Source organism: Corythoichthys intestinalis, chromosome 15 (assembly GCF_030265065.1).
Source record: "Corythoichthys intestinalis isolate RoL2023-P3 chromosome 15, ASM3026506v1, whole genome shotgun sequence".
NCBI classification, from domain to species: Eukaryota; Metazoa; Chordata; class Actinopteri; order Syngnathiformes; family Syngnathidae; genus Corythoichthys; species Corythoichthys intestinalis.
Genome location: NC_080409.1, coordinates 13,479,095 through 13,504,050, shown reverse-complemented (window position 1 = coordinate 13,504,050; position 24,956 = coordinate 13,479,095). Strand labels below are relative to the sequence as shown.

Genomic DNA, 24,956 nt, shown 5'->3' with positions numbered 1-24,956 from the left:
ATTGCCATCTTGTTGATTTATTGTTATAATCAACAAATACAGTACTTATGTACATTATGTTGAATGTATATATCCGTCTTGTCTTTCCATTCCAACAATAATTTACAGAAAAATACGGCATATTTTATAGATGGTTTGAATTGCGATTAATTACAATTTTTAAGCTGTGATTAACTCGATTAAAAATTTTAATCGTTTGACAGCCCTAGTTGCATGTCATCTGAGCTGTAGTACGATATTGCAAAATATTAATGCATTACCAATCATTAAAACAGAGCAGCTTCACGTCATCTTTATTCAAACAAGTCATCCTTTAATAACAGAATATGGAAATGCTTTTTTGAGAACAAATTTTCCAAATGTACCGAGTGCCATTTAATATTCTTCTCCTTCGTCTTCTACTTCACCCTCAATGGAATCGAGTCCAACCTCCTCGTAATCCTTCTCCAGAGCAGCCATGTCTTCTCTGGCCTCGGCGAATTCCCCTTCCTCCATGCCCTCACCAATGTACCAGTGCACGAAGGCGCGTTTGGCATACATTAGGTCAAACTTGTGGTCGAGGCGGGCCCAGGTCTCTGCAATGGCGGTGGTGCTGCTCAGCATGCACACAGCCCTCTGGACCTTGGCCAGGTCTCCACCCGGAACCACGGTTGGAGGCTGGTAGTTAATGCCGACTTTGAAACCAGTGGGGCACCAGTCCACAAATTGGATGGTGCGCTTGGTTTTGATGGTAGCAATTGCTGCGTTTACATCTTTGGGCACCACGTCACCACGGTACAGGAGGCAGCAGGCCATGTACTTGCCGTGACGAGGGTCGCATTTGACCATCTGATTCGCAGGTTCAAAGCAGGCATTGGTGATTTCAGCCACAGACAGTTGCTCGTGGTATGCCTTCTCAGCGGAGATGATGGGGGCATAGGTGGCCAGGGGGAAGTGGATACGAGGGTAGGGCACCAAATTGGTCTGGAACTCTGTCAGATCCACATTCAGGGCACCATCGAACCGAAGGGAGGCGGTGATGGAAGACACGATCTGGCCGATCAGCCTGTTCAGGTTGGTGTAAGAAGGGCCCTGGATGTTGAGGTTCCTGCGGCAGATATCGTAGATGGCTTCGTTGTCCACCATGAAGGAGCAGTCTGAGTGTTCCAGAGTTGTGTGAGTAGTCAGGATGGAGTTGTAGGGCTCCACCACAGCAGTGGACACCTGAGGCGCAGGGTAGATGGAGAACTCTAGTTTGGACTTCTTGCCATAGTACACGGAGAGACGCTCCATCAGCAGGGAGGTGAAACCTGAACCGGTGCCACCTCCAAAGCTGTGGAACACCAAGAAGCCCTGGAGGCTGGTGCACTGGTCGGCCTAAGGAGACAAAGCAATGGACAAATTAGGACAAAAGGCTTCTGTGATTTCAGAAAACATGATAACCCATGATCATGACTAGGCTAATTGGTGAAGGAAGGAGACCTGTACACACCAATTTGCGGATCCTGTCTAGGACCAGGTCAATAATTTCTTGGCCAATGGTATAGTGTCCACGTGCGTAGTTGTTGGCAGCGTCTTCTTTGCCTGTGATCAGTTGCTCGGGGTGGAAAAGCTGGCGGTAGGTTCCAGTTCGGATCTCACCTGATAAGATTCCGTAAAAATTTGCCGTACGATGTCTCGGAGTAATTGATTTCTACACGAGCGATTGGTTTACCAATGACAGTGGGCTCCAGGTCGACAAAGACAGCTCTGGGGACGCGGTTTCCAGCTCCAGTCTCACTGAAGAAGGTGTAGAAGGAATCATCCCCGCATCCGATTGTCTTGTCGCTGGGCATCTGTCCGTCCGGCTGAATGCCGTGTTCCAGACAGTACAGCTCCCAGCATGCATTGCCCATCTGGACGCCAGCTTGACCAACGTGGATGGAGATGCACTCACGCTATGCAGAGGATGGAAATTAAATTCATTGAGTTATTTACATTTAATATAGTTGCTGACATTGCAGATTATCCCTGAATGTTACTTTAGTCACCAGTGAAAAATCGCCGAATGTTGAGAAGTTTTAAGTTATTGGTATCCATCATTTGAAGACTCCGCTCAGCTTCATGCCATCAGTGCGTGGCCTCAGCACTAGAGGTGTGCCATCTTAGGCACCCCACGATTCGATTCGATTACCATTCAGGGTGCTACGATCCGATTATTAAACAATGATCGCGGTACTGATGATCATCACAGTTATCGCGATTATCACGATTATCGATGCATCGTACATTACTACTTAATACAGTAGCCAAACAAATTTATGTCCATTATTTAAAATATCCCAATGATTCAACAGGAATGATGGAAACATGCCCATACAACAAAAAGCTGCCTTTAAGCTGCTTTTTTATTTATTTATTTATTTATTTTTTAACAAGAAAATGCAAAAACATTAACCATTTTAAAGGACTTATTTCTCTCAACAATACAATAAAATTTACACAGGTGGAATGAATTCTGAATTCCCTAAATTCTCTCATTTTCTGGAAACAAAGTGTCTTTAGGAATAAGACTTCTTTTAACCAATATACTGTTTTCACAGAATTCTGTACTATTTCACATGTTTGTAGTGTTACCACTGTACTTAATCGTGGTTTTACACGTTCTGCATATGACAAACATGTTAGCGAATAAGCTTAGCGCTCGGCGCTAACTATTAAGATCTCAAAGACAACAACAATAAAGGCTAAACAGTACAAGAGGGTTTGTGTACTCACCTCTTTTAGATGCACACGGGTCTCAGCAACACACTCAGGACATTTTTCGATTGAAATGCCTTAAAACTACTGCTGGACATCTAAATGACAAGGAGCAACGAACTCTCTCTCTTCCCTTCTTGCTCAAAAAAAAAAAAAACTTGCGCACAAAACCGCGACCACCGGGTTGCGCTTCTGTTTTCCTGCCTCTATCATACACAAATTTATTTTCCAGTCTTTTAAAAAGCAATAAATCTCTCTCTCAGTAACCAGCAGCATCCATCATAACATGCGCGCTTGTTAACGGTGCCCGGCGGCAGAGGTGTCTTGAATTTCGTTCTGCTACGAGCGGCTGCCATAGAGTTATGAGGGAAAAATATCGTTTTTGAACCTTTATGAATCGTAATCGAATCGTCACGTGTCGAATTGCGATGCATGTAATAATCAATTTTTTGGAACTCCTCTACTCAGCACTCGCCCCATCACAAACCATTGCCCCCGATCTATCCTCCTCCTCCTCTCCCTGGATTGAAGGTCCCTGGGCGTTGGTAGCGTAACGCCAACCGCTGTGCTCATTACCCATCCCAATGTGCAACTCTTGAGAACAGAATTAAGTTTCTACTCATCAACAGCACCAGTCAAAAAAATAGTAAGTCTTTAGGACAAAAAAGTGCCGCGAGAGAAAATCATTGGCGTCAGCAGTGTTGTTAATCTTACTTTAAAAAAGTTAACTAATTGCAGTTACAAATTACATCTCCCTAAAAGTAACTGCGTTAGTAACTCAGTAACCTCAACGTAAGAGTAGTTACTTGGCAAAGTTACTGACGTTACTTGTCATGTTCTACAAGTTATTACATGATCCATTTTATAACGTGCCCATGCATGTATTTTGAAATGTGAAAAAAATCAATGGGAGAAATTAGCCGCTACAGCATAGGCATTATACTTTGCAATATTTACGTAAAATTAATTAAGTTTTACGTCCATATCTATAAAGAATTCATGAATTTAAGCATTTATTCACAAGAATTTTTAACAGAAAAAGCTCTTCGTTTACATATGGCAACCGCTAATTTCCTTACTGACTAGCCTCATAGTTTGCAATATTTACGTAAAATAAAAACTACCTGCACGTTTTTTTTTTGTTTTTTTTTTGCTTTTAACCAAGAATCGAGACTGTTTTACGTCCATATCTATAAAGAATTCAGGGATTTAAGCATTTACTCACAAGAATTTTTAACAGAAAAAGCTCTTTTTCTTTCCACTCGGTCAGCTTTGACGGCGATAGGCCCCCTATGAATCGGCCCTGTGCCCAGTGTGCTTTCAATACATTATGAAGTCTATGCCCAGTGTAACACATGTGTAATTCAAAACACCTGCAAAAGCTTCCTGAGCCTTTAAAAAGTCAGTCCAATACAGTATATATTGTAAGATAAAATTATAGATAGTACCCCAAAAATAAAATGGTAACTCCACACAAAACCCGTACTTGAGCCCTTGATCTCAGAACTGTCAGTGGACATGCTCACCACTCTTCCTCCGTGCCTCCCTTTTTACAAGTTATTTGGGGAAAATTCATATTTAATTAACCTTTACAAGTGTAAAGTAAAGCTTTTTTGTTTTCTAATGAGGCTTAAATTCGAATGATGCAAGTTAAGCACATTGGTCAACTCCTGTACTAATAGTTGTATTTAAAAATTAAAATATATAATTTTTTTTCATTAAAAAAAAAAAAATGCCATTAATCGTAAGTTTATGATCGAGAGCATGCGATTAATCGCGAGCTAACATTTTAATTGTTTCACAGCACAATTATTTTTATGATATTTCAATACGGTAGGTCATGATATAAAGTGGGACGGTCAGTGGAATGAAACTCCCGGTGTTTGGCCATTCCTTATACGCGGCGAAACGTCCTACATAATGTTCAGCGCGCTTGCGCATGCATCCACACTAGGGGTGTGGATCTCCATTACTGTGGCGATTAGATATGCATCTCGATGCCCTGCCAGTGATACGATATAATCTGCGATACAATGAATCCCTGCCCGATACGATACTTACGATTAATCCATGTTTTCGATACGATATGATTCACCCTCCATCCCGATTTGATATGCTACAATACAACCTGTTCCCGATATGACGTGATGCACTTCGATAAAGTGCGATACACGTGTGTGTTCCTTTTTGATAAATTAGTTCAATCAAATGCGATTCAGTGTGAAGCAAAAATGATATATCGTATTTTATATACTAAGCAAACAAACAAACAAAAAATAAGATGGCAATTAAGTATGTCACAAAAGGCTTTGGTTTATTGATTTCTGAGTAAAACAAAACAAATAGAGATAGCTTCAAGATGCTGTACGTGTAAACGTTACAGTAACATTAATCACTCTCAATGTGTGACATAAAGTAACACTTTGCAATGTCTACATCCCTGTCTGTCAGACAAAACGTAATATGAAATACACACAACTGCTTGTGCAAAGAAAACCACAAACAACTTGTCAGTGGCATGAGTGTCTTAAGTGCAATGTCCATCTATATCCCAAATAGTAATATGAAAAACAATAACAAATAATGACCTTTCACAATTTAAATTTCACAATTTAATAAATCACAACTGCTTGTGAAAAGAAGAATACAAACAACTTAGCAGTGAGTGACATCTGCTGTAAATCTGCTCATCTTGCTTCATCTGCTGTAAACTGAGAACTCTCCTCTGAGTGTTTTATTTACAATTTCCATATATGCCTGTCAGCGTCAGCCAAATAGTAATATGAAAATAAATAATAATTAAAAAATAACACTCCTTTAAGCCTGTCACAATATGCAATAATTCCATTTATTGCGCGGTATATAAAAATGAAGACGGTAATTTTCCTGCGGTGATTTATCGCCTCGCGTGCACGTGTGCGTTTGTCACGTGCGTGTGCGCGTGACGCACGTGCTTGACGACGCTGTTTAAAGTTCTGCTTCCTTGTGCCATTCTGTTTTATTGACTTCTGGGTATGTTCGTTTTATACATTTGAGTTTAAGTGACCGTCATTTAATGGATGGAGGCAGGGCCGAGTGCACTGTCGGCACACAGCAATGAGTGAGCGGAATGAGGAAGAGGACGAACCAGTCTGCAAAATGTTTCTGGAGGTTTTTTTTCAACAAAGATGGCCAACAGAATAAATGAACATGCTCATTTGAAACACTATCATCCTCTCCAGTTTTCACTGCTTAGTAAGAAAATTGCATCGCAACAAGCGGAGCCTCCTCGTCACGTTAATTGACAATCTTTAGAGGTATTTGCTTGATGTGAGAAATACAGACGACACCGCGCAAAATAGCGTTCCCTCACGGAAAGTGAAGTCCGCTACATTGCTCAAGAAATGAGACCGTTTTACCTCTCTTAAATGATATTTGATACCTTTGGGAGCCAGATTTTTGTTACTGCTACTTAATTAGTCTATTTTTCTCTGTTGTTGAAGTGCAATTACTGTTAGCGTTGCACCGATACCATTTTTTGGCCCCGATACAGATACCTGGCTGTGCAGTATCGGCAAAAACTGATACCACCCCATTGTATATATATATACCCCCCCCCCCCAAAGAGCTACATAATTGGATGTGAAATCATTCTATCAAAGCTTTGTCAGGCTGTTGCTTACCTTTGCAAAATAGGAAAAAGACTAGTACAAAGTGAATAGTGTACTAAACCCTAGTAGACAATAGTTTAACAAACCTTTGGCTCTCAAAGGCCAAAATAGTGCTACATTTGTGAAATTAATAAAACATGTATAATGCTAGCCCAACAGTAAGAAAGTAAAAATAAATTCATAATAATAAACTCTGAATGAACTGAATAAACTTTTTTAAACCTCTCAAAGGCCAAACAGTGCAACTTTCATGAAATTATTGTCACATTGTGCTGCTGGTTAGACTGTGTTTTGTTGCTGGGCTGGTCGTGGGGGCGTTCCTGACGTCGCACCTGAATCCAATGCAGGCTCATCAGCGCAGCATTTAAGCACGGGTGGTCGCAAAGATATTTGCCTTGCTGATTGCCATTTGACATCTTGCACTAGAGTCTCGCTACATTTGCTTGTTACGCCCCTGCATTGGGTTTTTTTTCTGTTAGTGTGCTGCTCTCGTTTGTAACCTCAACCATGTGCAGGTATTTGAGTGTTTTTATTTTGGCTTTTTGGCTCGCTGTCTATCATCTTAGTTAACCTTCGAGTTTGTAGTATTAAGCTCCGTCGACCTGCTGTCACGGGGTCCTTTTGTTATTTCTTCTATCCCGCGATCGCGTGTTATTTTTTTGTTTGCAATCATTAAACCCTTTAACGTATCCCCCGTTTGTTGTCTGCTTCGAGTTCCAACTTTGTTTCCGCATTTGCGGACGCTAACAATTATAAGTAATAATAATTGACCACAGCATCCCGTCTCTCTATTAGCCTCCTTTTTTCGGGAGGGGGGAGTCCCTTATTTATATTTCTGAAGGGTGGCAACCCTACTTTGGAAATAGTTCCCAAATTACTGCGGCATTTCTTTCAGTAAAACACAATAAAAGTACAGTAGACGTAGTGAATTGACCAGAGATTGTTGCTCTGATCCAGCGCCCTTCCTCTGGATAGCAGTCCTGCTCTTGGAGGCTCAAACTCGTTGTGTTCGTTCACATTTCGTCTTCAAATGTTTTATCAGGTTCGAGGTATTGAAACTGCCCGATTTAACTCCACATCTCGAGACTTTCAGGCCGCAAATCTTGCATGCAGCCATTGATTTTAATCAACGGGGTTTCTATTTTGGAAATATTTCCAGACTGCCGCCATTTCTCCTGGTTTCCTTTTCCTCCATATGAAATAGCGCCCTTGTCATTGGTCAAAGTGGCCATTGGCCCGCTCTCATTGGTCTGGAGCAGATAAAACAAAAAGATAAAACAAATGCATAAAATAAAATAAATGAAAGACGAGGTCATAAACTGTCATTGCACATTAAAAGCTGAAGAAAAATAAAATGTTTTAAGGCGTGATTTAAAATCCGTAAGTGAGGGGGCCTGTCTAATAGTAAGTGCTAATTGGTTCCACAGCCTGGGCGCCATCACCGCAAATGCACGGTCACCCCTAAGCTTCAGCCTTGATCTTGCGACCACTAGAAGCAGGTGGTCAGCTGATCTGAGGGTTCTGGTTGGACTGTAAGGCTGAAGCAGTTCTGACAGATATGGCGGCGCAAGATTATTCAAACATTTAAAAACAAATAATAATATCTTAAAATGTATTCGGTAACGTACCGAGAGCCAGTGAAGAGATGCTAAAATCGGGGTGATATGTTCGCGCCTGCCGGTTCTAGTTAGGAGTCGAGCAGCAGAGTTTTGTACAAGTTGCAGACGGGCCAGTGCCGCCTGACTGACACCTGCATACAAAGAATTACTGAAATCCAGCCGAGTTATGACAAAAGCATGAATCAATTTTTCCATATCAGAGCGTGAAACAATAGATTTCACCTTAGCAATCTGGCGAAGCTGATAAAAACAGTCCCGTACAACACAAGAAATCTGCTTCTCAAATTTAAAATCAGAATCAAATTGGACCCCTAGATTTTTGACATAATTCTTAAGAAACGGAGACAATGAACTAGAGCAGGACGGTAAACCGAAAATTTACCGTCACCGAAATTCTTAACGATTACCGACGTAATTTTGGACCATGTCGGTAAATTCGGTAAATTAATAAAACAAGAAAATATAGTCTTTTCATCCCGCTTTGATTCTGTGTTGTTCGTCTATGTTCATTCCCCTTTAAGAAAGCAGTGAATGTGCTTACGTAGGGAGTCACGTGATCATCAGGAAGCCAATCAAACAAAAGCCCAGTAAGCTAACGCTAGCAGCTAACGCTACAAGCAAAACGTGATGAAGTCTGGCTTAAGGGAGGTTCACCAAACTTTCAACCGACATTTAGTAGACTCTTGGTGGCATCCAGACGGGCTTTCACCCGCTGTCCTCCTTTGTTCTCACGATTTCCGGAGATGGTGCTTTCAGTGCTTTCTACTGGTAGCCAGGCTAACGCTAGCTAGCGGCTAACGCTACAAATGAACGTTATGGAGTCGGATAGCGGCTCTAACCTTGTCGAAACGGCTGAACTTAATGAGTGGATTGGGCACGGACTGCATCTAGCAATTACTATGTGGCGTTATTTTGTATCTGTCTGTGTGTGATTCCTCTGATAGCTTTTGTGATGGTAAAGCATTCAGCATAAAGTACAATCCAATGGCGAAACTTATAATGACCGAGAAATGGCCCCAGCTATTTTTTATTGTACGTGCATTTATTAAAAAAATGCACTGGGGGGAAAAAAAAACCTTAAACCATAAAATAAACACTTGTATTTAATAATTATGTCACAGCAGCCATTAACAATAAGTTGTCTTTTTGAAGTGTACTGTTCAAGCTGCAAGTCATTTGTGTTACAATTACATGTTTGCACAGGCATATTGATTTTGACAATGTACATTGTTCAAGTCATAGACGCTGTTATAAATGTTCATACTTGAATTCTTATTGCTTACAATACATTTTTATAAACTTAATGTTTAGACTGCATGTACAATTGTTAAATACAGTATATCAAATTGAATGCTGGTATATATATCAACAAGAAATAGTTAATCTGTATTTCATGCATTGATTCAGATTTTCAAATTATATAACAGTCCGCTTGGGCGAATTTATCGTCATTTATCGTTATCGAGATAAATCTGCTCAATTTATCGTGATACATGTTTAAGGCCATATCGCCCAGCCCTACAATGAACCGAGGTCAACATTCAGGGAGGCCTGGCTACTTGGTTTGAACACCATGATTTCAGACTTGCTGTCATTCAAACTTAAAAAAATTACATGAGAGCCACGACTTTATATCGTTAAGGCATTCAATAAGTTGACAGAAAGTGCCATTCTGTGCCATTGGAAAATAGATCTGACAGTCATCAGCATACAAATGAAATAAAACACCATGTTTCCTTAAAACAGAACCAAGAGGCAATAAATAAAGCGAAAATAAAAGAGGGCCGAGAACAGATCCCTGGGGAACCCCGTAAGGAAGCGATGCCTTTTTGGACATGAAATTGCCCATTTTCACACAAAAACTCCGTTCATTTAGGTAAGACTTAAACCATTCAAGAGCGACACCTTGAATACCCACACTGTGTTCAAGACGAGAAATTAAAATCTCATGGTCTACGGTATCAAATCCTGCAGATAAATCTAAAATAACTAAAACAACAAACTTGCCAGAGTCTGTTGCCAGAAGTATATCATTTGATACTCTTAAAAAACCGACCCAGTGCTGTGGAGGGATTTAAAACCAGACTGGAATGGTTCTGAAATCTGGTTTTCTTCAAGGAATGGTAGCAGCTGACTATAGATAACCTTTTCTAGTATTTTAGAAATATATGGAAGATGAGAAATGGGCCTAAAATTTGAACAGAGGGTGGAGTCTAGGCCTCTTTTCTTCAATAACGGTTCTACTACTGCATGCTTAAAGTCACACGGCATTGTGCCAGTAAGGAGACTACAGTTAATAATGGACCGGTAAATGGTATCGGCGCCGTCTTTGTTGGTACTCGCCGATACCGATACCACCATTTCGGGCTGGATCGGCACCCCCTGCCGATACTAGTATCGGTGCATCTTTAATTTCTGTTACTGCAACTTTATACCTATGTGCCTAAATGCTTCAGTTATTAAGTGCAATTTTATTTTTTCTTGAAAAAATACATGTATTATGTGTTTCCGTGCGGTATTAATATTGTTGTCTTTTACTTGAATGAGGCATGGTCTATTGTTTTTGTGATTTCTTAAAAGGTATTTTTTTATTTAAAAGTAAACATTTATTGCATTTAAATGGGTGTACTTGATCTATTAATATATACTGTATTCTCACTGTGTTATTGTACATCGGTTAAAAGGGGACGGGACTTGATAAGCATATGCTTCTCTCGTCAGCCCTTGTCTTTTCTTCGGTTTTTTTCGGGTTGCTCATATCACATCTTGCAACTGTCAATGATACCGATGATGATGACAATAAATAAATAAATAAATAAACGCTCCCCCCCCCCCCCCCCCCAAAAAAAAAACTTTTTTTGGGGGGGGGGGCGCAATAATATCGCATATCGCAATAATTTATGAGATAAATTATCGCCCACTAAAATTTGTCATCGCGACAGGCCTACACTCCTTATCAATATAGTGTGCCGTCAGTGTCATGTATGATTGAGTGGCGCATGACGTCCAGCCATCAGCTGTAAGTGCAACTCTGTCAGCATTGCGCAGTGACGCAGTTATCTCCGTTTTTACTTTTTTATACAGAGCAGGGACTTTGGCTTCTGTGAAAGTCGACCTATCTGGTATTTTGTATCTGGGTTCTATACCTTCATGAGATACTTGAAGCCTTCTCCTTCAACAACATTATAAGGCTAGATGTCTTTGCAGATGAAAAATGCAATGGCCTCAGTTATCTCTTTAGCACGGATAGAGCTTGCTGGAAAAGTAGTAGCTTTACTGTTCTTGCCATAATAATCAGTTATCTTCTCGTCCTTCTCGCCAGTCTTGTTGTTAGCCCCCTGCTCTGTCATTTTCGCGACGTCGATACCATGCTGTCTCTTCAAGTGAGTTCCCATGTTGGTTGTGCTGGCGTTGTAAGGTTTAGAAGCGCGGCATTCTTTACACATAGCGTGAGTCTTGTGAAGTCTGCAATCTTTCTTGTAAAATCCATAGTACTGCCAAACGACGGATTGAACTTTGAGAGTGCATTTAAAATCTGATCCGCTTCAGCGCCACTGCTGCTCCCCTTCGCCATGTTGACTTGTAGCACTAGCTGATGGTGCATTCAAGACACCTCGGAAAACAGGACAGAATGCAGTACAACGTGGAAAATATCAATACAACCTTGAAGACAAATGCATCTTGATTTTACGCCGTCTTTGCACCGATGTACACTGAATGAATCGATACACTCGCATCGCGCACCTTTTTATCTCGACCACAATCCGTATCGATTATTTTCCACACCCCTAATCCACACGCATGCGCACATGGGTTAGAAGCGGCAAGTACGCACTATTTTTTGTTTTTAATTAGTTATTTAGAATCTTTTCACTGCCTCAAACATACTTTTTGCATGTATTACCATCTCATCCTTTTAACCATTGTTTTTTTTGGTGTTAGCTTTGAAGCAGTTGACCACATTAGTCACATAACGTATTTAAACAGTCCTTATTTGATGTAACTACATTTAAGTGTTTTCTGCAGGCATTTTTTAGTACGTTAGTCCTGTATGCATCTAAACAAAACAAGTTTAGAGCGCACGGTAGTACTTTGGGTGTCAAATTCGAATAATGTAGACGTTTCCCCGATGTAGGAGATTTTGGCAGAACACCGGTGTTCGGCCATTCCTTACTACGCGGCGAAACGTCCTACACAATGCTCAGGGCGCTTGCGCATGCATTCACATGCATGCGCACATCGGTTAGAGGCGGTGATTACTCACTATTTTTGTTTTTATTTAGTTATTTAGAACCTTTTCACAGCCTCAAAGATACTTTTTGCATGTATTACCCTCTCATACTTTTAACCATTGTGTTTTTTTTGTGTTAGCTTTGAAGCAGTTGACCACATTAGTCACGTAGCGTGTTTAAACCGTCCTTATTTGATATAACTACATTTAAGTATTTTCTGCAGGCATTTTTTTAGTACCTTATTCCTGTATGCATCTAAACAAAACAAGTTAAGAGCGCACGGTAGTACTTTAGGTGTCAAATTCGACTAATGTAGCACGTTTCGCCGATATTTTGGCAGAACACCGGTCTGAAAAGGAGTCCCACTCCGGCCCTGGCACTTGGTGATGATAATGCGTACTGAAAAGGGCAAACAGTCCATTATTTTCAATTAACAGTGCCCACCTGAACGTCATGAACTTTAAAAAAAAAAAAAAAGAAGAAAAAGAAAAAAAGTTTCCCGAGCATTTAACATGACCCTTGCCACGCTAAATGCTAATGCTAGCAAGAGCGCGAATATTATGCTAACGCTCCTAGTTACCTAGCATGTTTGTAACTCCGACACGGCCCCCTGCCCCTCCTCCCCTATCGCTCTGCTCTCTCAGTATCGCTCAGACATTTCTGGCGTTTTTCAACCAACGTAATAACGCATGCCTTTCCATCCTCAGTAACGGTAACGACGTTGCAAAGATGGGAAAAGTAATTAATTCGAAGATTACACTCTACTCACAAAAATAACGCCGTTATTAACAACACTGGGCGTCAGACGGCTTGCTAACTTGTCCACGCAGTCAGCAGTTGAGTACCAAATTTCGCGGATTATGAAGACGAATTTTCTCAACACATGAAAATGTTCCAACAAATTCAAAATTTACTTTCACTCCATCTCTACCCAGTTCTTTTTTCCCGAGATCGATGACGCACAAACACGCCAACTCTAGTATGCAACCTGTAAACGTTTTAAAAAGCCACTCTTACCATCATGCCTCTCTTGACTGACCAAACAAGGAAGTTTGAAGAATGTCCGTTAAAGTTTTACAGTTTGACTGTAACGCGGTCGTTGATGCGTCCACCAGAACTGGCAACGGTATTTATACTGGCGCACCCAGGCGCCATGGTTTACCGTGCCGCCATTGGCTGATTACGGTCGCGGACACTTTGACTGCTCTTCTTTCATTGGGCAGTGACCTGTCCGTCAGCCAGGTGCAAGCACTCCGTGACTTTCTATTGGCTGGTGACGCCGTGATCACGTAAACCTCCTTCCTGACTCCACCCGGTCAGCAACATGGCGAACACATAGGAAAATATGCTCTTAATAAAATGTGCTCTTACAGTACGAAAATGCCCAGTTTGAAAGCAATACGGCTGTGCAGTCATGTAGCCCTCATGTTTGCATTTATTATTAGTAGGCAAGGGCGTAGGTTTGGCAACAACATTGGTAGGGACGATATAACAACATCACTTGGAAGCACACTTTTTGCTGGGGGCGGGACATTAATAAAACCGTTAATAAGACCAGACACACGGGCGGTCAGGGCTACATTTCTCACGAATATGAACCTAATTAATTAGCAAATTTAAATTGCACTATTTTTACATGAATTATGTTAACATACACAATAAATACAAACTTGTTAATAATCTCTTTAACTATCCAGGAATGCAAAAAATAAACATTTGTTTTAAGACAACTCAACATTGTCTGTCTAAATAAATAAATATCACTGAAAAACCTTCTTAGTCAGGGAATAACAACAATAAATTAGAATGGACACTTCCTTCAATTAGAACAACCACGGCATTTTCCACAAGCTTAGCCAAACACAACAGCAAAATGAAAGCATCTTTGGGCTGCTTTAAGACCACAAAAATGAAATAAAAAATGAAAATTGGGAAGGGATGAACCTCGGTTCACTACATTTCTCACAGTTTACAGTGCCTTGCAAAAGTATTCGGCCCCCTTGAATCTTGCAACCTTTCGCCACATTTCAGGCTTCAAACATAAAGATATGAAATTTAATTTTTTTGTCAAGAATCAACAACAAGTGGGACACAATCGTGAAGTGGAACAACATTTATTGGATAATTTAAACTTTTTTAACAAATAAAAAACTGAAAAGTGGGGCGTGCAATATTATTCGGCCCCTCTACTTTCAGTGCAGCAAACTCACTCCAGAAGTTCAGTGAGGATCTCTGAATGATCCAAAATCTACCAAGACCCGGCCGTCCTTCCAAACTTTCTTCTCAAACAAGGAGAAAACTGATCAGAGATGCAGCCAAGAGGCCCATGATCACTCTGGATGAACTGCAGAGATCTACAGCTGAGGTGGGAGAGTCTGTCCATAGGACAACAATCAGTCGTACACTGCACAAATCTGGCCTTTATGGAAGAGTGGCTAGAAGAAAGCCATTTCTCAAAGATATCCATAAAAAGTCTCGTTTAAAGTTTGCCACAAGCCACCTGGGAGACACACCAAACATGAGGAAGAAGGTGCTCTGGTCAGATGAAACCAAAATTGAACTTTTTGGCCACAATGCAAAACGATATGTTTGGCGTAAAAGCAACACAGCTCATCACCCTGAACACACCATCCCCACTGTCAAACATGGTGGTGGCAGCATCATGGTTTGGGCCTGCTTTTCTTCAGCAGGGACAGGGAAGATGGTTAAAATTGACGGGAAGATGGATGCAGCCAAATACAGGAACATTCTGGAAGAAAACCTGTTGGTATCTGCACAAGACCTGAGACTGGGACAGAGATTTATCTTCCAACAGGAAAATGATCCATAACATAAAGCCAAATCTACAATGGAATGGTTCAAAAATAAACGTATCCAGGTGTTAGAATGGCCAAGTCAAAGTCCAGACCTGAATCCAATCGAGAATCTGTGGAAAGAGCTGAAGACTGCTGTTCCCAAACACTCTCCATCCAACCTCATTTTATATCTTTATGTTTGAAGCCTGAAATGTGGCGAAAGGTTGCAAGGTTCAAGGGGGCCGAATACTTTTGCAAGGCACTGTAATTAACGTTATCAGTAGAGAACACAGAAGGACGCTTCCCTCTAAGCCAGGGGTCCCCATCTGCCGGGCCGCGGACCGATACCGGTCCGTGGCGCATTTGCGACCGGGCCGCAAAGAAAAAATAATTTAATAACGACCGCATTCTGGCCGAATTAACCCTGTGCCCCTGCTTAACACACCAATATCTCTGTCTAGTCTAGATATAATACTACGGGATAGATTAGAATGTTGTCATAGAAGTCCATTGATTGGACTGCTAGCAGTACATCTTGTTTGTGTATATAATATATCTATGTGCGCTTGTCCTTGATAATAGCGTATTACCAGGCCGCGGCGCAGCACATTTGTTCCCGGAAATAATTAGCCCCCACACGAGCGAAGATAACAGGAAACAGACGTCTTTCGAAATATTTTTACGGCGAAAAGGGCACCTGACGAGCCTACAACCTCCAACCAACCTACATTTGAGACAACAACTCTACCGAGGTTCTGGATTAAAGTCATTCTGGAATATCCTGACATCGCGACAAGAGCGTTGAAAACCTTGCTACAATTTCCAAAATCGTATCTTTGTGAAGTGGGCTTCTTAATTAATGTTTAACGACAAGGCGAAGTCGTTAATGGTGAGCGCGGTATGCAGCTGTTGTGTGAAGCTTACATGGCAGAAAGTTTGTAGTGTTTACTTTGGAATCGCTGCATTTGCGCATTTTGCGGCTATGTTTCACATTACGCGCATGCGCAGAACCGCATCGTTGCAATTTTTGATGGGTTGCAAAATTTGTCAGAACACCGGTCCGTGAAAAAAAAAGACCCAAATAACACCGGTCCGTGGTGCAAAAAAGGTTGAGGACCCCTGCTCTAAGCAGCTTCTTTTTGCCTGTTAGCAAGTTCACAGTTTAATGTTATGCTGACTCTGATCCAAGTTTGACTTTCAGTAGCAAAATTAGTGGTGTGTTCCCCACCTCCACAATATTTTTACATTGCTTACAGTGGCTGCAGCTGGCTGAAAAAAAAACATCTAATATCCCTTGTCTTCAAAGGGGGCATATTGTCTGTGTCTGGGCTTTGTGCGTGTGTGTGTGTGTGGGGGGGGGGGGGGGGGGGGCATCAGCCAATTAGATATGCGTTTAAGGTGGAAAATAATGGACTGGCACATTCAGCAGGTGAAAAGTGACAAATGTAAGTCTGAACATAATGAAAAAAAATCACTTAGTAATGGTAGGGTCAATTCTTTTCATACAACATATGGGAAGACAATCTAAATATATATATTAATGAAGCCATTATATAATATATTATATTATATAATTATATAATGCAAATAGGGTTGCCTAAAAGTTGATGGGGACAATTTGAGAATCTTGAAAAGTTGGTAGTGTTATGTCCCTACCGTCCCTATGCGTAGGCATATGCCGGTATGAGATTCTAACGGTATGATAACCTTAAATCCAAAATATCACGGTTTCATGGTAGTGCAATTACAGCTCTAAAATGTGTTACTTTGAGATGCAGTGCCCTCCATAATTATTGGCACCCCTGAAAAAGATGTGTTTTTTAGCTTCTAATATATTTTTTTAAAATTCAAATAATATGGGACCTTAATGGAAAAAAAGAGAAAAATCCAGCCTTCAATGCAAGTGCATTCGTTCAGTGGGGGAAAAATCCCACATAAAGAAAAAATTATTTGACATCGAATAATGTGTGTCACAATTATTAGCACCCCTGGTGTTAATACTTTGTACAGCCCCCTTTTGCCAACAAAACAAGGTCTGGGGACTGAGATGGCCATGGGAGGAGCTTGATTTTGTGTCTGGTGAACCATTTCTTTGTAGATTTGGCCATATGTTTAGGGTCATTGTCTTGCTGAAAGAACCAGTGACAACCCATCTTCAGCTTTCGGGCAGAGGGCAACAGATTTTGATTTAAAATGTCCTGGTATTTCAAAGCATTCAGTAGTCATCTGACCAAAGCACACGGTCCCAGTTGAAGCCTGGGACCGTGTGAATTTCTGTGTGAGACCAAGATTGAGCTTTTTGGCAACAAACACTCTAAGTGGGTCTGGCGTGCCACGAAAGATGCGCATGCTGAAAAGCAGCTCATACCCACTGTGAAGTATGGGGGTGGGTCAGTGATGCTGTGGGGCTGTTTCGCTTCCAAAGGCCCTGGGAACCTTGTTAGGGTGCATGGCATTATGAATGCGTTGAAATATTCTTTTCAGTGTGCAGCCTCCCATACTTCCTCCGAAATCATAACACCCATTTCTTGCTCCCACAGTGCTTTAATTTGTGCCAATGATACATTTTGTAGACTACAAATTTGGCCGTAATATATAAACTGCCTTTAAGTGAAGGTAAAGGCATTAGAAAGGTATCCAAAGCATTCTCCTCTGGCAAAGCAGGGAAACAGGCATTCAAACTGTTAATAAAACTGCGCACTTGCAAAAATCTAAAGAAATTATTCCGAGGAATACCAAATTTTGTCACCAGTTGTTCAAATGTCGCAAATGTATTATCGATGTAAAGGTCCCTAAGCCTGCAAATACCTCTCGTAGCCCAGGAAATGAAAGCATCATCGTATATGGCAAAAGTTTAGGAGTGCAAGAGCAGAAACTGCTTTTTCAGCCTTGTCTGTGTTTTCTGCCATATATTTTTATATCCCTATAAGTTTAGCATTAAAGACACCATAATCAGTATCTTCTTGTGGTAGTATTGCGAGCCATTAGCATTAGTGTCGTGGCAATTGGAGTTCGTGCTTTTGCTAATTTGCAATTGTGCTTTTGCCAATTTGCAATCGTGACGAACATATTTTGAAATAACTAAAATATGACTGAGACTAATAAGTATTTTCGTCCAAAAGACTAAGACAAAGACAAAAATTAAAAGGACTGCCAAAAACAACACTCGGGCGCTGTCATACTAACAGCTAATGTTTGTCACGTCAGGTGATGCTAGAGGGTGTGCGTGGCGCCGGCATCGAGGGTGACATCGCTGTTGATGACATCGCCATTCAAGAAGGTCCATGCAAAGATCCACCGTCCAACAGTAAGTGACATCTATCAACGTCTATACCGGCTAATGAGTTGAGACACTAATGATAGTCTCTCTCTCTTTCTCAGACCTAATCTCATTCTCCCCGCCTTGCCAGCCCAGCTTATTCCTCGTCACTCTCAGCTTGACTCTGATAGGCCAACGGAGGTGACATCGCAACCGCTTTTAGCCCCGCCCGCTCCTGCCTTTTGCGTCAACGGCTTTGAGCTTAGTTTAAGATTCGTTCCCAATTGTTTCGCCACAGTGAACCCGCTGGCGACCCCACGAACTGTCCTACGTACGATCGACCGGTCGGCCATCTTGAATCGCAAATTACGAAAAAAAAAAATCGCAGTATGCCTACACAATACGAAAATTTTCAACTCTGTATCGATATGGCAGCCAATGACGTAAAATAGATGATTGATTTTTTTGTTGTTGTTGTTAAGAACCTATTTTTGTCCTTCTGCTGCGAATTTCAAAGACTTTATCACGAGTAGATGTCCAATCCATTTGAAGTGGAAGTTTTGGCAGTGAATGAACGAATGTTATGGATGTCTTCGCGTGATAAACTGGTTTTCATACCTTTTTCATACATTAGCATTTTTAAAAAGGATGAAAATAATGTTTTTTTTAAAAATATGTAGTATGAAAAACTATCAAGAAGTATATTTAAAAGAATGAAAAACTATATAACTAATTGGGTACCATTGACGGCGCCAGATGTCCAATCCATTTGAAGCTTCAAATGGATCGGACGTCTACAAGCGATGAACTTCCTTCAACTCACGACCGAAAGACCAACATAATTGGACTTCTATCGCCGTCAATGGCGCTGAAAGCATTAACACACACACACAGATACAAACCCCTCCCGTGAGAACACACACTTGCGACAGTCGTCCGCCATGACACTTAAGTGCCTTCAGACTGAGCGACATCCCAGCGACGAGGAAACGACAAAACCCGCTGGAATTTATTTTTCAAACAAGCACAACGAGGATAAATCCACTTCCCGTCTCGGCAGGAAGTTCCCGAGCGAGAGGCGGGACAACGAGGACGTTGGCGGCGAGCGCTTTTATGTCAACTTTTTTCCTCCCTTTAGCATGTTTGACTAAGTGTTGGACAATAAAAAAGATTTTTTGGGTCAAATTGAGGTGATGATGTCATCACTTTCATTGTCAACGAGTGGGAAATTTGCGGTGAGCACATTTATCACCACTAGGGGGCCTTGCAAGGTGATCATCTGCTGCCAGCCCTATTACTTAATGAATTATGGAACTGTATAATATATTTTCCACAGAAAAGATCTCATTTTGATTCATTACAAAGATAATTGTTTGCATTCATGAAGGACTAAAGAAATCCCCCCCCCCCCATTTTTTTGTTTAATATGTAAAAATTGTAAATTTGAATTAAAAGAAAGACTATTTACTGTTTTTTTCTTTGTTGTTTGTTAAAATAAATTTTAAAATGTTTTTAAATAAATGGAAGAAAATATGTAATGCTTATTTCCAATTTTTAAAAAAATTAAATCCCCAATTAAAAAAAAAAAAAACGTCATGGACGAAATTATTGGCACCCCTGAAAATTTTCCAGAAAATACACAGTTTCTCCCAGACATTAACGCAATAACAAATGTTTTCGGTATGAATGTGTTTATTTTTTGGATTTGCAGTGGAAAAACACAAAAAATGAAAACTAATTAGAAAACCCAAAATGTACACAATTTTACACAGAATGCAAAAAATGGGCTGGACAAAATTCTTTGCACCCTCAACTCAATATTTGGTTGCACATTCTTTAGAAGAAACAACAGAAAGCAATCGCTTCCTATGACCATCAACAAGTTTCGTGCACCTCTCAAATGGAATTTTGGACCACTCTTTTGTGAACTGTTCCAGGTCTCTCAGATTTGAAGGGTCCCTTTTTGGAACTTTGCCAGCGTAGGAACGGAACTCGTTCATAACTTGGGGACCACCTGTACTCGGGCTTTACTCACGAGCGGTTGCGCGGGAAGCGGGGTTCTGAGGGTGCTGCAGCACCCCTTGGTGTTGGGGAGAAAAAAGGTTTTGGTAGATTCTATTTTTTTTGTGTGTGTTAAAAATAAATAAATAAAACATTGAAACAATAGCATATTTAACTTAAGTGATTAAATATATATGTTGAAAAAGTATTTTTTGTAAACTAACACCATCTGACACATTGCTTGCTTACCGGGTCATGTTGAATAAGGCGTTATTGGAACGGAAAATTAAACTCTTAAAAAAGGAGGTTTCAACATGGCACAAAAAAAAAAGAAAATTCTTTACAAAAGCAGCAACATTTTCTAAAATTCAATTCAGGGTCAAAAATGAAGATTATTGTCCTTTGGTGTCTTTAACTCATTTGCTCCCAAAAACATATAAATACGTTGTATTTTTAATTGCTTCAGTGTCCCAAAAATGTATTTATACGGCTTTTGTATTTTTTTCACAATCGGCATCTATAGGTTCCCATGTATCTCAGATAGAATGCACAAAGCTCAAAACCCATTTTAAAGCAATAAAACTGGCCACTGGAGGGCAGTAGCGCATTTGGTAAGACCTGCAACCCTATTCAACGGCAACCAACGGCCAAGTCGCAAAGCCGGGGAGAGGGTGGAATACGACCAAATGGAGAAAGGCGGCGGATGACCGAGCAGAACAACCGGGACCACTATATACCGTACAGTCCGTTCTGCGCGCGAGCAGACCCCGCAGAGACTAAAAAAAATTCATCTTTTTGAAACAGCCGGCAATGAGGGGAAAAGTTTAACCTGCTGTCGTGGCCAACACAACGTCATCTTTCAGTTAGTTATGTCTAAAAAAATTGTTACTTTTCTATCAAAAGCTCTATTCGTCTTGTTGTTTCTGTTTTTTTTTTTGGAAAAGGAAAACAGTATTCAGATGTTTGGGATGTAATTTAAGCAAAAAATAGCTGTGTTAAAGTCAAAGTTATGTTTGAAATGTATGCGTTCACAAAAAGCTCAATTTCTCAGTTTTTTCATCAGAAATTGGAAAAGTGCTCAAACTAAGGGAATTTTCTAATGCTGATTTCTAAAGAATGGAAAAAGATATGAACTTTCTTTTTTTCTGCTGAAAAAAGAGAGTTTTATCTTTCTTTTGGTGGGTTCCATGTTTATATAACAATAGAACATAATTTTCTGTGGGCCTTGCAAAATCAGTTAAATTCCACTAAAGCAGCCGGGAGCGAAGGGCCTTTCTCTGGTGAAAATGGCTGGGAGTGAATGAGTTAAATAGGTAAGGCATGCTTGCACTGCAGCCATATGATTGTTTGTTGTTGCTGTTAAGCTGCCGGCGTGCAGAGCGTTGTTGGATATTCATGTGCAATTTATTTTAGTGTCGTGAAAAGGGGGTGTTAAACCGAAGTGTATTGGCCATTTTTGTAACTTTTTTCTAAAAAAAAAAAAAAAAAAAAAGACACTACCATTTTCAATGTTGGATTAAACCAGTGCTTCTCAATTATTTTCTGTAACGCCCCCCCAAGGAAGACATAAATGTTCCGCACCCCCCCAAACTCTCTGCCGCCACTGTACGTAAATAGTATCATTTGTCTATAAAATTACTATTATAAGTACGCCTCTGCCTAACATTGTCCTTTTTTTCTATTAATGTTAGGTTTTGTGTTGGTTTCTCCTAGTGTGACTTGTCCCTGTGATTACCCATTGCTCTCACCTGTGTGTGTTTTCCCAGTGTATCCTGCAATCTGCATCCACCTGTGTTACCCAGCTGTTCCTCGTCTCGTTACCCCTTGTCTGCGTATATAATGACCCAGTTTCTTGTCACTCCTTGTTGCGTCATTGTCTATGTCAAAGTCTGTCTACGTCCATGTACATGCTCTGGTCAACATTCTTGCGTCTCTCCAAGCCCTCGTGTTCCCCTCAGTAAGTTTTTGATACCCAGCCTTTGTTAGTAACCTGAGTTTTGTTTTCCCCTGTGTTTTTTGGAACCTCGTCATTATTTGTTGGTACTTTGTTTTTCGCTTGCCATAATTAAATAATTTTGCACCATCAATCTGCCTCGTCTCCCTTCCCTGCATTTGGGTCCACACACAACCTGCCTGCCCGCGTTCCTGACAATTAAAGAAAAAAAGTAACATAGATCAACTTATAATAAAGTATAACTTTATTAAGAATGTTTTTTTGTACTAGGAAAGACTTAACGCGCATCAATTTGCCTGAATTAAAAAAAAAAAAAAAAAGTCACATCCAAACTGTAAAAATACTCAAGGTACATTTTTGACCATTTGATACAGAAAAATAAAATGTAATAAAATCAGTAAATAATAACAAATTCAAATTGATTAGAAACATTAACTCATGAGGACATTATGCCAAAAAATTTGACCGAAAAAACAAAACTGAATAAATGAAAAAAAGAGTGTCTTTGGACAGAAGGGCAATTTTTATTTTTGCTACTCACCGTATCGCCTCCTTTGCAATGGTGTGGGGTTATTTTGCACTGAGCATGCTAACAGTGCTCACTGGTTTACTGATATAACACTGACAAAGCGGGGCGATTGTTGGCAATATTCGGCACGTTTTCGCTGAAAAAAGCGGCTTATCAATGAGATTGGGGTCTAATGTCTTTAAGTGCCGTCTTAATTGATTTAGCTTCTGGCTGTCCGCTATAATTATTTTTAGACACAGTAAAAAGTGGTCTTTCCTCATCTCCCACTGTATTAAAAGTCAAAGCCAAAAGGCAAACGGCACGATAAAAAGCGCATTCTCGGCGGCCGAGGGAGAACCGTAGGTGAGGGCGGTCGTCATGACGATCCCAAGCCGAAAATGGCACTTCTCGGGCGGACACGTGAGAACCAGAGAAGGTCGCTGCGTGAGTCCGGCTGGAAAATGGCTTTCGAAAACGCCGCACACTCACAGCTCTTCATAGCTCTTTTCTGTGTACTCTTGCTTAGTTCAAAAATATTGCGCGCACTCTGAAAAATTGCCACCCACTGAGTGGATGTGCAAGTACACTTTATTCCAGTATGGCGGAAAAAAAAAACATGTTCCCCGAGGTCACATGCGCCCAGAGGCGTCACGTCCCATTAGGCAAACCAGGCAATTGCCTAGGGCCCCCAGCCAGCAGGGGCCCCCAGAGGGCAAACAGATTTAGCACACGCAGCTTTACTGCACTGTCGCACTTGTCGCAGCGAAGAGTGCGACAGTGCCAGTGAAAGCCTTGTGTCTGAGTTCCCTGAAGGGGCCCCTTCCCTCGCTTTACATTCCCCCCCCTTCCCCACGTGACTCAGAGTGAGAGTGAGCGGCAATTTGGCTTTTTTTTAATTGCCGTATATCCAAAATAGAGAGAAGTTATCCTTCTGGAAGCGACAAAAGAAAGGGGAAAAAAAGCAGAAGAGGAGAAAAGGATGCAAAACAGCGGCGAGTGTACTATGTTACTGTAGTTTTATGTCCTAATGTAATTGAAGCCGGGCACATTGAGTGTCCTAAAAACTGCTCTATGAGACCGAGGCGTTATTATACTTTTATTAAATATGCTATTGCTCCAAGTCCAACTGTTCCCCTTACTTGCACACGCTCGAAGGGCCCCTTGTTACTTGTTGCCTGGGGCCCCTGGGGACCCTTGCTACGTCTCTGCATGCGCCACCCCTGACATCGCCCTGGGGGGGCGTGCCCCACTATTTGAGAAGTACTGGATTAAACAGAGTTGTGTAAACCATTACCAGTCAATATACAGTGTATCACAAAAGTGAGTACACCACTCACATTTTTGCAGATATTTAAGTATATCTTTTCATGGGACAACACTGATAAAACGACACATTGACACAATGAAAAGTAGTCTGTGTGCAGCTTATATAATAGAGGTAATTTATTTTCCCCTCAAAATAACTCAAAATATAGCCATTAATATCTGAACCCCTGGCAACAAAAGTGAGTAAACCCCATAGAAACTACGTACATTCCTTAATGTCCAAATTGAGTACTGCTTCTCATTTTCCCTCCAAAATGTCATGTGACTAGTTAAAGGAGTGCTCTCAGCATTGCTGCAAAAGAGAGCCAGCCCGTCTCATCAGACCATAGGACATGGTTCCAGTAATCTATGTGCTTGGTTGACATGTCTTCAGCAAACTGTTTGCGCGCTTTCTTGTGTACCGTCTTCAGAAGAGGCTTCCTCCTGGGGTGACAACCATGCACATCAATTTGATGTAGAGTGCAGCGTATGGTCTGAGCACTAACAGGCTGACCCCCCACATCTTCAATCTCTGCAGCAATGCTGATAACACTCCTGTAACGAGTCACATGACATTTTGGAGGGAAAATGACAAGCAGTACTCAATTTGGACATTTAGGGATGTAGTTTCTATGGGGTTTACTTACTTTTGTTGCCAGGTGTTTAGCAATTAATGACTATATTTTGAGTTATTTAAAGGGAAAATAAAATGAACTCTATTATATAAGCTGCACACAGACTACTTATCATTGTGTCAAAGTGTCGTTTTGTCAGTCTTGTTCCATGAAAAAATATACTTAAATATCTGCAGAAATGTGAGAGGTATACTCACTTTTGTGATACACTGTACACGCCCACCTAAGATATAAGATAAGACAAAGTGTTCGTTTGTCATTGCGCTGTCTAGCTGCAGGG

At 40.9% G+C, this 24,956-nt stretch overlaps 2 protein-coding genes across 5 annotated transcripts in view; one reads left to right on the top strand and one right to left on the bottom strand.

The window, feature by feature from the left end:
* Positions 1 to 19,701, top strand: part of mdga2a (MAM domain containing glycosylphosphatidylinositol anchor 2a) — a 111,605-nt gene extending 91,904 nt beyond the window's left edge. For 3 of the 4 annotated variants that reach the window (XM_057859885.1, XM_057859884.1, XM_057859883.1), the window contains 2 exons: positions 18,222 to 18,321; positions 18,396 to 19,700. In XM_057859885.1, coding sequence (XP_057715868.1) covers positions 18,222 to 18,321; positions 18,396 to 18,478 — 183 coding nt within the window. In that variant the 3' untranslated portion in view covers positions 18,479 to 19,700. Of the gene's footprint in view, positions 1 to 18,221; positions 18,322 to 18,395 lie in introns of all 4 variants that reach the window. The other variant, XM_057859882.1, reaches the window with a different exon arrangement.
* Positions 286 to 13,377, bottom strand: LOC130931250 (tubulin alpha-1A chain-like). The gene is made up of 4 exons (XM_057859887.1): positions 13,237 to 13,377; positions 1,694 to 1,916; positions 1,472 to 1,620; positions 286 to 1,356 (listed from the first exon to the last, which is right to left on the bottom strand). The coding sequence occupies exons 1-4, from the start codon at positions 13,240 to 13,242 to the stop codon at positions 376 to 378; spliced, it is 1,359 nt and encodes a 452-aa protein (XP_057715870.1). The 5' UTR covers positions 13,243 to 13,377; the 3' UTR covers positions 286 to 375.
* Positions 19,702 to 24,956: the final 5,255 nt, after the last annotated feature.